The 12,446-nt window shown below is 31.4% G+C and overlaps 1 protein-coding gene across 1 annotated transcript; it reads right to left on the reverse strand.

The window, feature by feature from the left end:
- Positions 1-629: 629 nt before the first annotated feature.
- On the reverse strand, positions 630-8,250 carry LOC124911352 (3-oxoacyl-[acyl-carrier-protein] synthase II, chloroplastic-like). Its single transcript, XM_047451820.1, has 13 exons — positions 7,476-8,250; positions 7,028-7,233; positions 6,724-6,927; positions 4,563-4,673; positions 4,353-4,448; positions 4,186-4,231; positions 4,022-4,101; positions 3,284-3,352; positions 3,104-3,188; positions 1,789-1,943; positions 1,626-1,706; positions 1,078-1,137; positions 630-979 (listed from the first exon to the last, which is right to left on the reverse strand). The coding sequence occupies exons 1-13, from the start codon at positions 7,876-7,878 to the stop codon at positions 863-865; spliced, it is 1,713 nt and encodes a 570-aa protein (XP_047307776.1). The 5' UTR covers positions 7,879-8,250; the 3' UTR covers positions 630-862.
- Positions 8,251-12,446: the final 4,196 nt, after the last annotated feature.

Raw genomic sequence — 12,446 nt, forward strand, 5'->3', positions numbered from 1 at the left:
GGAAATTGGTATTTGGACCGCTACTCGAAGGTCACTCCAAGTCAATTTCGAAAAGTAATTTTTTAATTGTTTTCTCCTGGTCCAATAATGAAGTGTGAACATCGTCTACCTAACTGATTAGGTAATTCTTCAATTGAATCATCTCACATCTAGTTGTGTTGTTGAGACGAGAGAACATGAGATGGACTTTCATTGAAAAATCAATGTGTCTGTCACCACCGCAAATTTCTTAATATTTTTATTTTTCAAATAAGAATAAAAATAAAAATAATAAATAATATTAGACTCAAGTAAAATTTTATATAATTTTTTATTAATAGTTTAATTTAAAACTCAATATTTGTCTAAACTACTTTTTTTCCTCCCATAGAAATTTTGTCAATTTATATGTTGAGCAAAGATTGATATTTATTTTAAGTGTTTTTTAAATAATGAAAAATTAAATTTCAAAGTCATAACAAATTATTTTTATAACTATACTTTAATTTAAAATATAATGCTAGTTAGTGTTAAAGCCACTGCCTTTCAGATCCAACTGCTACATAAAAAAGGTGAAGTTTCCACTTAATCACAATTTTTTAACAAAAAAGATGTATTTATTTATGAAGATAAATTAATTGTTTGTCAACAAACCAACAAAATATACAAGTTTATTAAGAAAACATAAGTTGTTGAAATCCCATTACAATTTGAAATTGAAAACTTGCATTGTTGCTTCAGTTAAGTCAGCTACAAAGATGAGCTTTAAACAAAGGTTACAGCAATGATGATGATGAAGTCCAAAAACTCATCAGTTCAGGACAAATTTGCCCCCCAATTGCAAAATAAAAAAACAAAACACGATTACAAGTAGTTTACGCTTTTACTTGTAAGGAGCGAATAAGATCGACGAGTTGTGCCCACCAAACCCGAAAGAATTCGACAAGGCCACCTTAATGTCCAGTCTTTCCTTCTTAGAACCGACCAGCACCTTCATATCCTGATCCAATTATTTTACACAGATTTACATTATTAATTTATTACTGTGTAGATTGCTGACTTTTAAATCAAATATATTGAAATTGGATAAGAGCATACCACGCCTTCATCTGGATTTTCAAGATTGATATTTGGATGCACAAATCCAGTTCTTATTGCCTGCAAAAGGAACACCACAATCATATGAAATATACATTTTCACAAATTAATGTCAACTACTATTGATTTTTCACATATGTTCTTTTTTGTTTTGTTTATTCCAGTCACACAAGTCTTTTAAACCGTGTTGAAACTGAAACAAAAACATTTCATTACAAAGGCTGTCATGAGTTATCGTACAAAAATAAATCAAGAGTTTATTTGATCTCGGATTTTTTGGAATTTTTTAATATAAATTACTAAAATGTCTTTTTGTATTTAAAATTTAAATTTAATAAAAATAAATAAGGGTATTTTGATATTTAAATTATTTTATGGTTAGAATATAGTGTGAAGCGATAGAAATTGCTCATATCATCACAGTTTCATCGTTTAAGGGTATATATATGATAGTAATAAAATAGTTCAAGGGAAGATTTGAAAATTGTTAGATATTTTGAGGGCTTATTTATATATTTACTGCGTTGTAAATGGCGAGAATAGATTACCTGAATGGTTGCAACTGCTTCCACAGCTCCGGCTGCACCTAACAGATGACCAATCATGGATTTTGTAGAATTAACCCTTAGCTGCCAAAGAAAAAGAACCACATTATAGAGATATAAACCGAGAAAAAAAAAAGTTATATATTCTTATCTTGTTGAGAGCTACCTCGGGATTCTGGCCGAAACAACGAATGAGAGCTTCATACTCCTTTAGATCTCCGGCTGGTGTTGATGTAGCATGGGCGTTTATATAGTTGACATCCTCTCTAGAAACCCCAGACTGAGCTAAGGCCTTTTCTATGCATAAAACAACTCCAGTTCCTAATAATAATAATACCAATATTAACAGTATGAAAGACAGACAATCTTTCCATGTGAAAGTGCACAAAATGAACAAAACAATTTATTCCGTTTGGAATTGGACAATTTTGGTGTGGATTGGTTTTGTTGTAGATGTTGGTATTGATGTATATGAGTGCTTTTTAACGATAGTTGTTTTTATCGAGGATCGGTTTACTATAGATGATGCTTTTATACATGCACAATTGAATAAAAACCCAAAAGAGTGAATTGTGGAGCATTTGTGTCAATGAAAGTGAGTAAGTTGACAAAAGAGCTTTCAATCTTCTAACAGGTCTTTCCTTATTATCGAAAGATCTTTGAAAAGCCTCATTCCACATGTAATCCACCAAATGATGATAGAAATGGTAGATCAATACTTGTTAAGGTAAATTACCTTTCCCGATCTCAACAATGGGCTTCAACATAACCCAATTAAGATTGAGCAAGCTCAAAAACAGTACTCTTTAACAACAAAGAAAAAGTTGATTACTTAGAATCGCGATACATCATCATCAAATAAAAATAGTGAGTTTGAATGAATTTTAATGGAAGTAAGTTCATTTTGCTTCTTGAACTTGTATCGTAACTTGTTTTGTTTTATGAACTCTTAAAATGAATCAAATTACTTCCCACAAGAAGTGGCTTAAATCATGATTATTGCAGCTCCTTAATCCCAATCATTTGCTAAGATACTTTCCTCTAAAGTGCATAACAATAACTTAACGGAGTGAACCTATATAGAGAAAAATAATTTGTGCTATTTTTCAAAGTTCAAAAAGTAAAACGAGCTTTCGATGCATGTCCAGAAAGCAATACGAGTTTATTTTGCTTAAAGTTAATTGCAGTAGCCTAGTACTATTCAGAACTTTCAACAAATGTGATTAGAAAAGAAAGCCAAAACAATTATTCTTGGGAGGGCTTCTTTTCACACTCCAAAATTTTATCACTATTGTCTCAACAGAAACCTCTTAGATCTCTGTTATACCTCAAAAATATGGGAATAAACACCAGTATTTAGCTATTAGAATTACTTCAAGCGCAAAAATCATGTTTCCTAAAATCTACATATGATGTTTAAACTTCAAAACAAGAACACACAAAATATTCAACGTTTATTGAGGATGAATATGGAAAGTAACCTTGAGGATGAGGTTCTGTCATGTGATAAGCATCACAAGTGAAGCTGCCACCAAGAAACTCTGCATAAATTTTTGCACCTCTTTTCTGCAGATAAAAAGATTTATTTGCTTATTATCAAAAACCAACTCATAAGAAGAAGAAGACATCACAAGAAAATTTCAAAGGTGGATAGTGTGTACCTTAGCATGCTCCAATTCTTCCAACAGCAAAACACCAGCACCTTCTCCCATTACAAATCCATCACGGTTCTGGTAAAATAACAAGAGAAAATACAAAGTCAAACAAAAGGAGATGAGAGCCATTGATCACATTTGGAATCGATGTTCTCAAGTAAAAATATTCTCAATCATGATCTAAAAGACTAAAACTAACCTGGATCATGATCTAGAAAATAAACTAGATCATGATTCATAAAATAATCTGGATAATGATCCATAAAATTATTATATACCAAATGAAGCAAAAAATATATTATAATATAGATGATCTAAAAAACAATTTTAAACCAAAAGAAAAAAATATATCACTTTCAAAATGAAATTTGACAATTTTCCAATGGTATCATGATTGGATTGACAAAATACTAGTTTCCAAATAGGCTCATGATCCCAATTTTTTTTAGAGTCAGATTTGTGGTAATAAAGTGTAGAGTTGGATTTTAGGATAGCTGAATCTTGTGTGATTTAAACATTTTTGCTCCTAGCCAAATGTAATTTTATCCAAGTGAAATTAATATAAAAAGTTGGATAACAAAAGCAGCCCATTATCTCAATCAATTTATTCGAATCCTGCAGCAAATTTGTTCTCAAACATCTCAATGCTTTGACGTTCACATGGAAACTTCCAATAGCGAATCCTAGAACTTTATTAAGGTAAAAATTAAGATAAACAAATGCAAAATATAAATAATAGCTCACAGTGTCCCATGGTCGTGAAGCTTTGGTTGGATCACTATTCCTTTGAGAAAGCGCCCTACAAGCCACAAAGCCGCCCAATCCTGAAAAAATGGTTATTGTTTTAACAACTATTGATAAACCATTCTAGCGAGAGATAATAGAACCGACACAAGGAGATACAATACCAATGGGTATGATTGCAGCATCGGAACCACCACAAAGCATCATGTCCTGAATTATATCAAACAATATGTAGTAGTTTAGTTGCTTTACTGTAAATGATGTTCATATAAGCAGAAGCAGAAGAAGCAAATGTTGCTTTTCACTAGAGACGGGAAGCTAAGATACTTACAGCTTCACCTCTGATGATATGATTTGCAGCACTCAATATACAGAAGTTGCTTGTGGCACAAGCGGTAGATATTGAATAGTTTGGACCCATCCAACCCTGCAATTTATAATAATTTAATATATAACTGGAAATATTGTCATTATCCCCCGGAAATTTCAATATGAACAAAAGCACGACTGCTATATATTGTAAAAACAAATTTCAGCTAACCAGATCCATTGCAAGCATTGCTGAGCCCATGTTTGTTGTAGCAAAAGGTACACAAAATGGATTCATCTTTCTGTAAGATACCCTTAAAGCTTCTATAGCATCATTGAAAACCTGCCACATTCCATTAATAACAGAAGGAAAATCCAAAATTAAGAGGTAAACAAGTTGAACAAAGAAAAATCAAATGTGATAAAAGAATGGCCAAAGCCCCTTAGTTGAGGAAACGGAGGATTCCAAGAGATTAGAATAGATTGTAAACTTGCATTTCTTTCAGCAAACTCTAATAAAGGGTTGTTCTACCCTATTTATATATCTATTTACTATAACTATTTACAATCATTTTTTGAAAAGTGAGAATCTATTCATTGTCCACAGTCCCCACGAAATATGCATATACCGTAGGTAAAAACAAAAGGTTAATCAAATTGAAATGCAAGTAGGGACTAAAGGGAACCTAATAAAACAAGAAGCAGCTCCATAACCATTGCTCCTAAAAGGAACTAGGTCAACTTAGAGCTGAATAGATTCTGAGAGAGATGAGAAAAGATTGTAAACTATCACTTCAATCAACATACTCAAATACAAGAATTCTACCTATTTATATATATCTACTATATTTACTATATTTACAATCATACCCTAATCCTATCCTACTATTTACAAATTAAGAGTTTTAAGAATGTTAAGTCATGTCTTTGAATTTGTATATTGAAATTTGGCTAAACAATTAATGCTCGGGATATGTTTTTAAACATGGATTTGATCATTATCTAAATGTGGAATGCTTGAACAAAGAGAAGTCAAATGTGTTACAAACCAAATAGATTAGTGCACAAAGTAACATGGATTTGATAATTATCTAATTGTGGGATATATAAAACAGTAAGCCTTTGCAATTCAAGCTTAATATGAAGATCGTGAAATTCTTTGTTCCTTTCTTCAATGGTGGGATTTAACATGTGTATCAAAACACGTAAAAAGAAGCAAAAATCCAAAATTATGGGGTAAACAAGTTGAACAACGAGAAATCAAATGTGTTGCGAACCAAATAGATTAACGCAGAAAGAAGATAAGAATGCAGGAGAAATATATGTGAACAGAAATAAGAATGGTTGAATCCCCTTAGATGAGGATGCAGAAGATTTTGAGAACTTCCATTTCAATCAGCAATCTCTAATACAAGAGTTCTACCCTATTTACAAACATATCCAACTGTACCATTTACAACTGTAACACAGTGATGGCATTATCATCGAGAAAATAAGAAATGAAGAAAATGGTCCAGGGAATTCATTTCTCAACTGTTTGATCAATTATCCACGAATTATCTAATGCATAAGACATAAAACCTTTGCAAATTCAAGCTTGATACGAAGATCATGAAATTCTTTTAGCTTGTTTGAGGTGGTATTATTTGGATTTAATCCAAATCATTCCTTATCACATCATAATCCCTTCCACAATCAAATCACTCAATTCATCTACAAATTATCCCTACTTTATTTTTTATAAAAATGTATATATTAAATAGAAAAGGATATTTTAGGAATTTAACCAAAATAATCCATTTTTTAATTGAACATGATTTTGAATTCATAAGCCAGGTTTTATTCAAATAACCTCAAATCATAAAACCTCTTTGTTTCCATTGTTGAGATTGAACATGTGCATCAAAAATGCATATTAGAGAAGCAAGAAATAATTATATTATGTGGTAAAAAAGTTGAACAAATAGAAATCAAATGTGCTAAGAACCAAATAAACCAGCGTAGAAAGGAGCTGAGATTGGACAAAGCCCCTTAGATGAGAAACAGAGGATTCTGAGAGATTAGAGAAGATTTTTGAACTTCCATTTCATTCAGCATATCTATTTACTATAACTATTTATAATCATAACCTATCCCAACCCTACTATTTACAACCATAACACAATGATGACATTATCATTGAGAAAATGATAAATATTGTAAACTGCTATTCCAAAATTAGAGTTTTAAGAACAATAGGTCATGTCTTTGAGTTTGTATTTTCCAATTTGGCTCAATGATCCATGAATTATCTAAATGTAGAATGCATAAAACGGTAAGGCCTTTGCAAATTCAAGGTTTTAACATAATGTGTTTAGTTTGCAGCCCTGACAAAGAACCTTAAGTATTATTACCTTCATGCCACCCATAGCGGAGCCAATCAAAACCCCACACCTAGTTTTATCTATCTCATCCATTGCTTCATCAGTGATTAGTCCATCTTCTAGGGCTTTCTTTCCAGCTGTGAGCATATATAGCATAAAATTGTCCATCCTCTTTGATAGTTTAGGAGCAACCCATCCATCTGTTGAATAAGACTTTATCTCTCCAGCAATTCTCTGTACAAATGAGAAGAAACTGTCAAGAGCTTAAAATCACAGTATCTCTCAACTTGTAGACGATTTAAAGTTAATGTGATTGATAATTACAGAGCATTACCGTTGAATATTGTGAACAATCAAAAGCTTCAATCTCACTGACTCCACTTACACCCTCTAAAAGATTAGCATAGAAAACATCTGGATCGCTACCAAGTGGTGTTTCCACCCCCATTCCTGTCACAACTACTCTCCGCTGCTTTATAGGAGGTTTCTTCTTAGTGGATGTGTCCATGGCCGGTTCTACAGCTACAGCCATCACCTCTCCTACAATTGATATACCATATAAGTGGTTTTCAATCTTGTGTGTTAAGGTCCCAAAATCAACTAAAAATTGAGCACCGGGTCGAAAGCTCTCTCATATACAAGGTTTTAGAAACAGCAAAAATTGAATTTTATCCAGTTTGAGTAAATCCGTGAGTGGTAGTAATTAAGCTAAGCTAAGCTAAGAAGTAATCTAGAAGAAAATGAAGAGACAAGAAAATGCGGAGGAAACAAGGTAAAATCACCTGAATGAATAGCTCGATTGATCATCTTGGACTTCCTTCGACTGAGAGGAACATTTCTCGATCCGAAAAGGGAAGTAAATCCATTGTCACCAAACAAGTCGGAAGTCCAGATGCCTTTTGAGTTGTTATAAGCATCGCATGGCTCGAATGTGGTCAAGCAAGAGGTCATCAAACCCTGGAAGGTCGATTCACGGAAGGAAGAGGATATATGGGTATTGGTGAAGTCAGAAGAAGCGGCGCATTTGGACAAAAACCTTCGGCGTCGTGAACGACTGCTCAATCGCTTAGATGGAGAGAAATGAAGCATCGTGGACTGTTTGGAGAAGGCGCCGCCGTCTTTTTCACAAGCAATGGACATGCAAGCAGCTACGAGCCATGAACAGACGACGGAAGAAGCGGCCATGGTTTAGAAAGTCGGAGGAGACAGAAGAGAGAGATATATATATATGTACAGTAGAGAGAAGGGTCTATGTCGTCATGGGGTGAGTGTTTGACATGGTTTTGAATCTGATTGTTTGTGAATAGAGCACAAGTGTTGTAGAAGAGAAGAGAAGAGAGAAGTTGTATCGAATCGTGGTGTCGTTTCTGGATCCTCTTCTTCCCTTTCTTGCCTTCGCAACACCATACACCTGTGTGTGTTTTTACTACTTCTTCCCATTCAAAGCCATTTGCTTGATTGATTGAAGACACCAATTTCAGGGCAGCAGCCAAAGCCCCAGAGGCAATCTGAGTCGATCCACTCTCTCTCTCTCTCTCTATACTTCTCTCTCTCACTGCCCCCACATAACACAGTACTGGTGGTCATAACTAGCCCAATTATAATTATATTCTTTTTATTTTATTTTGATCTTTTTATCAATTTAAATAAAAAAAATATTTAAAAATATTATTATATTAGTATTTGTTTATTTAATTTAATTTTATTAGTTTAAAAGATTTAGAATATGAATTATTAAATAAGGAAATTTAACAAAATGACTCTAAAGAGCCTCTTAGATGTGCGGGTGAACAGCGCTTTATGCGTAGATGACCACTTCAAAATATTTTGATGAAATTATATTTGTTGCGTAACGTGAAGTGTAGGATACAAAGCACTGAGGAGAGATAGTGAAAGGGGAGAAGACAAAATGATTAGGAAAGAGACGCAAAGGTAATATCGTAACGCTAAAGGCGAGATCATAACGCGAAAAACAAAATTGTAACGCGAAGGAAAAATTCGTAACGCGAAAGGCAAGATCGTCTCGTGAAGGGTAAGATCGTCTCGCGACGGCACCATTGAAGTAGAGGACCCTAAAAAAACTCTTAATTGCGCCAATGACCCGAGCATAAAATTAATTGCACAGGTGACCACTCTAAATATTTTGACGAAATTACCATATCGCGTAACACAAATGGCAAGATTGTCTGGCGGCGATGAAAAAATATGTGAAAAGGGAGAAGACAAAACAGTGATGAGAGAAAGAGAGAATGGGAAAGAAGACAAAACAGTGATGAAAGAGACGTGAAGGGCATGATCGTCTCGCGACGGCACTATTAAAGTAATGCAATTATAGACTAACCAAAATGTTTTTCCATCGCGAGACGATAATGCCTTTCGCGTTACGCAACGAGAGAAATTTCGTCGTAATATTTTAAAGTGATCACCCGCGCAATTAATTTTTGCGCTGATTTAAGAGTCTTTTTAGGGTCATCTCGTCAAATTTCCCATTAAATATATTGTTCAATATTCAAATAATTAACAAATTTTTGTATAATATAACTCGTTTTAAATTTATGTTTTTGTATAATATAACTCATGAATTTAAATTTATCTAAAAACATCCAACTTGATCCTTAAATCAAGTGTTATCATTAATTATATTATGTTAAAAAAATCTATAAAATAATTCTTACTAAATAAAATTAAAAATCACACTAACTTTGTAGGGAAATACATTTTATTTTTTAATTTAACTTCTAAATCTTTAACTGTATAGTGATTATTATCATGTGAAAACAAATCAAGATTTTCAAAAATGAATTATGTTTAATCTTATAAGCCTCTCTTTAAACAAAATAAGAATATATTATAATTTTAGTTGATAATGGTGAAATAATTATTAATAGAATAATTATTTTTTAAGATTAGTTTAACTGTGTGACATATTAAGGTTGTGTGTTGACCATTCATCACTATTTAAGAAAGTAAAGTAATATTTCTCAAAAAAAAATTAAAAAAAAATAAAGTAATTAGTTATATAAATCAATCAAATCAATAAAAGTTTAAAAGTATATTTTTTAACCAGTAATTATAGACACAATAGATTCATACATAACAAATATTCTCACTTTATTATTTATATATATGCCTATTTATATGAAATTATAAATATAATATAATTCAATAATTATCTTTTTTTTGGTGGTAAATTATTTTGTAGATCATAGACAAAAGAATAATACTAATATTCTAATATTTAAGTTTTATTTTTAATTGAAAATATCATATTAAGTTAAAGAGAAATCGATCAAAACTAAGAAAATGTTTATTCTTAATCTTAATATTGAGTAAAATACTAATTAAAATAAATTATTTTTTAATATAATTTGGACTAGATATTATTATTATTTTATTAAAATATTTATAACAAAACAACAATTATAAATGTTACATCTTTTTCTGTGATTTGTAATCCCACCACATTGATGATGGGCAGACTTCCAATCTTCCCTAGCATAAACAAATATTTAAATATTAAATATATATAAGGTTCAATTATGACAAATTGACAATGTTGCTCATTTTAGTTATAACAAATTATAATAAATATTTGATGCATTTATATGTACCTAAAACACTTAACAAATTACTCTACAGTTATGGGGTTCAGAAAAATAAATGCATTGAATCTATTTTTTTTCTATTATAATAAATGAATTAAGTGTCCTCAAAATGTTCATGAATGCATTGAATCTACTGTCTTAGAAAAATAAGACAAATTATAAATATCGCATTAAAAAACTTATGGTTATGTGCAAACTTTTAAACTACATATCTAAGAGATTTTTTTAAATAAATTTTAATTTATTAGAGTAACTCAATTAACAAAAATTAATATTTAAAATATTAAATATTAGAAACTTATTCTATGTTAAACACTTCAAAATTAAATATAATGATGGTTGAGTGAGCTTATTTATTTAAAATTAAACAATAATAATAAATTAAATAATTATTCGTTTATGGGTGATAACTTGGGCTTTCTTCATTTATGGGTTTAAAAGAAGAGAGAGAAAAATTGAATGTTGGGTGATGATTTTGAGAAGGTAATGATTATTTTTGGTAAAAGGATTTAAAGGGTATTGATATATATAAATAAAATATAAAATAATGATTTAAAATAAAGAATATTTTAGTATTTTAGTTAATGAAATTAGTAATGTAATTGGTGAGAACGGATTGATTTCAAAATTAATTTTAGAAAAATAAAAATAAAAACCTATAACACAAAGGTTTATCATATTAAAAATGCTGTCTGGATTCTCGACTTCTCCACCGCTTGACACCTGAGTGTAGATCTGCAGTCTTTTTGGGCCAGACCTTTCAGCAGAGAGAAACTTTTATTTGGTTTGATTGATTTAACTTATTCACTCATTATATAATTTAACTTCGCTTGTTCTTCAGTCAAGTTATTTAAATAATAGAGGAAAAATAGGATATGACTTCGTAATGAATTTAAAGAGATGGTAATTGTTTTTTTTTTTTTTTAAATTAAAAGGTATTTGATATATAAATAAAATAATAAATTAAAATAATGAGTATTTTAATATTTTGGTGAATGGATAGAGTGTTTTGATAAATAAAAAGAGAGTGAAATGATGTTTAATTTTTTTTACTTATTAAATAAGTCTAATCCGGAAATAAAAATGCACAAATTATTAGCTCGTATTCTAATGAAAATCAAATTCAAGTTGAGACAATTGAGATACTTGATTCAGACGAAGAAGCGAGAAAAGTAATCCAGAAAGAATTGAAAAGAGAGAATTAATGCAGAAAATCTAGGTGAAACAGAAAAAAAAAGGTAGAGAACGACAACGGAAACATTGGGTAAAGAAACAGACCTGAGGAAATGGAGGGTCAGTTTTAATGAAAGGGTCAACCTAAAAGGGCTTAGAAATCAGATAACAAAATTATTGATACTGGGTAAGAAATGCCAAATCGTTTTAAACAAAGAGAAAACTCAACAGTACACAGAGCATTTCAACCTGTATTACCTGCAAGACTAAAATCTCCTAAATAAAGAGCTCTCTAAATGTCCCAAAACTATTGTGAGCTGGTCTGTTGAAACTTTAAGAGAGCTCTCTAAATGCCCCAAAACTAGAGTTTACTTCATCAAGAACAATTCTAATTAGAATGTAGACCAGGTCGGGAAAAAAACTGAAGAATAGAGCAAAATTCAAGGGAAGGATCAGAAAACAGAGCAAAAGTAGAGTTAAGATCAGAAAATAGGGTAAAACCAGAGTAACGAGCAAAATGAACAACATAAATAGAATGTAGAAGAACAAAAGGGAAATAAAAGCTGACAACCCAGTTCAAGAAAGGGGAATGATTTTCCTTGGAACATTTAAGCCAAAGGTTGAAGTTACTGGTTCCCCGTTTGAATTTAAACTACCCCAAAAAGTTAAAGAAAACTGTGTAAAGTCATGGAAGAATGTCATAGTGGGCAACTTCATCGGAAGAAACAATGTTCCATTTCTAGTAACAAAAAATAAACCTAATGGAACAATGGGGGAAAAAGGTCTAGAAAAGGTAACATCAAACATTCATGACTTGTAATTTCTCAAATTCAAAGAAGGGTCGCATCTCGAAAGTATTCTGATCAACGGGCACACATTTGTTGGGAAAAATTGCATGAAACTTGAAAAATGGGTAGAAGGTATGAACCTCTTCAGCAAGCCCAGGAAACTGCGCAAATCTGGTTCCAATTGCGC

The sequence above is a fragment of the Impatiens glandulifera genome, chromosome 8, assembly GCF_907164915.1.
Source record: "Impatiens glandulifera chromosome 8, dImpGla2.1, whole genome shotgun sequence".
Taxonomy (NCBI): Eukaryota; Viridiplantae; Streptophyta; class Magnoliopsida; order Ericales; family Balsaminaceae; genus Impatiens; species Impatiens glandulifera.

Excerpts from the sequence above, each read along its gene's own strand:
- LOC124911352 (XM_047451820.1), bottom strand. The coding sequence starts at position 7,878 with ATGGCCGCTTCTTCCGTCGTCTGTTCATGGCTCGTAGCTGCTTGCATG. Across the intron at positions 6,928-7,027 it reads ATTGTTCACAATATTCAACG|AGAATTGCTGGAGAGATAAA; the intron begins GTAATGCTCTGT and ends TCATTTGTACAG. Across the intron at positions 980-1,077 it reads AAAATCCAGATGAAGGCGTG|GATATGAAGGTGCTGGTCGG; the intron begins GTATGCTCTTAT and ends TAATTGGATCAG.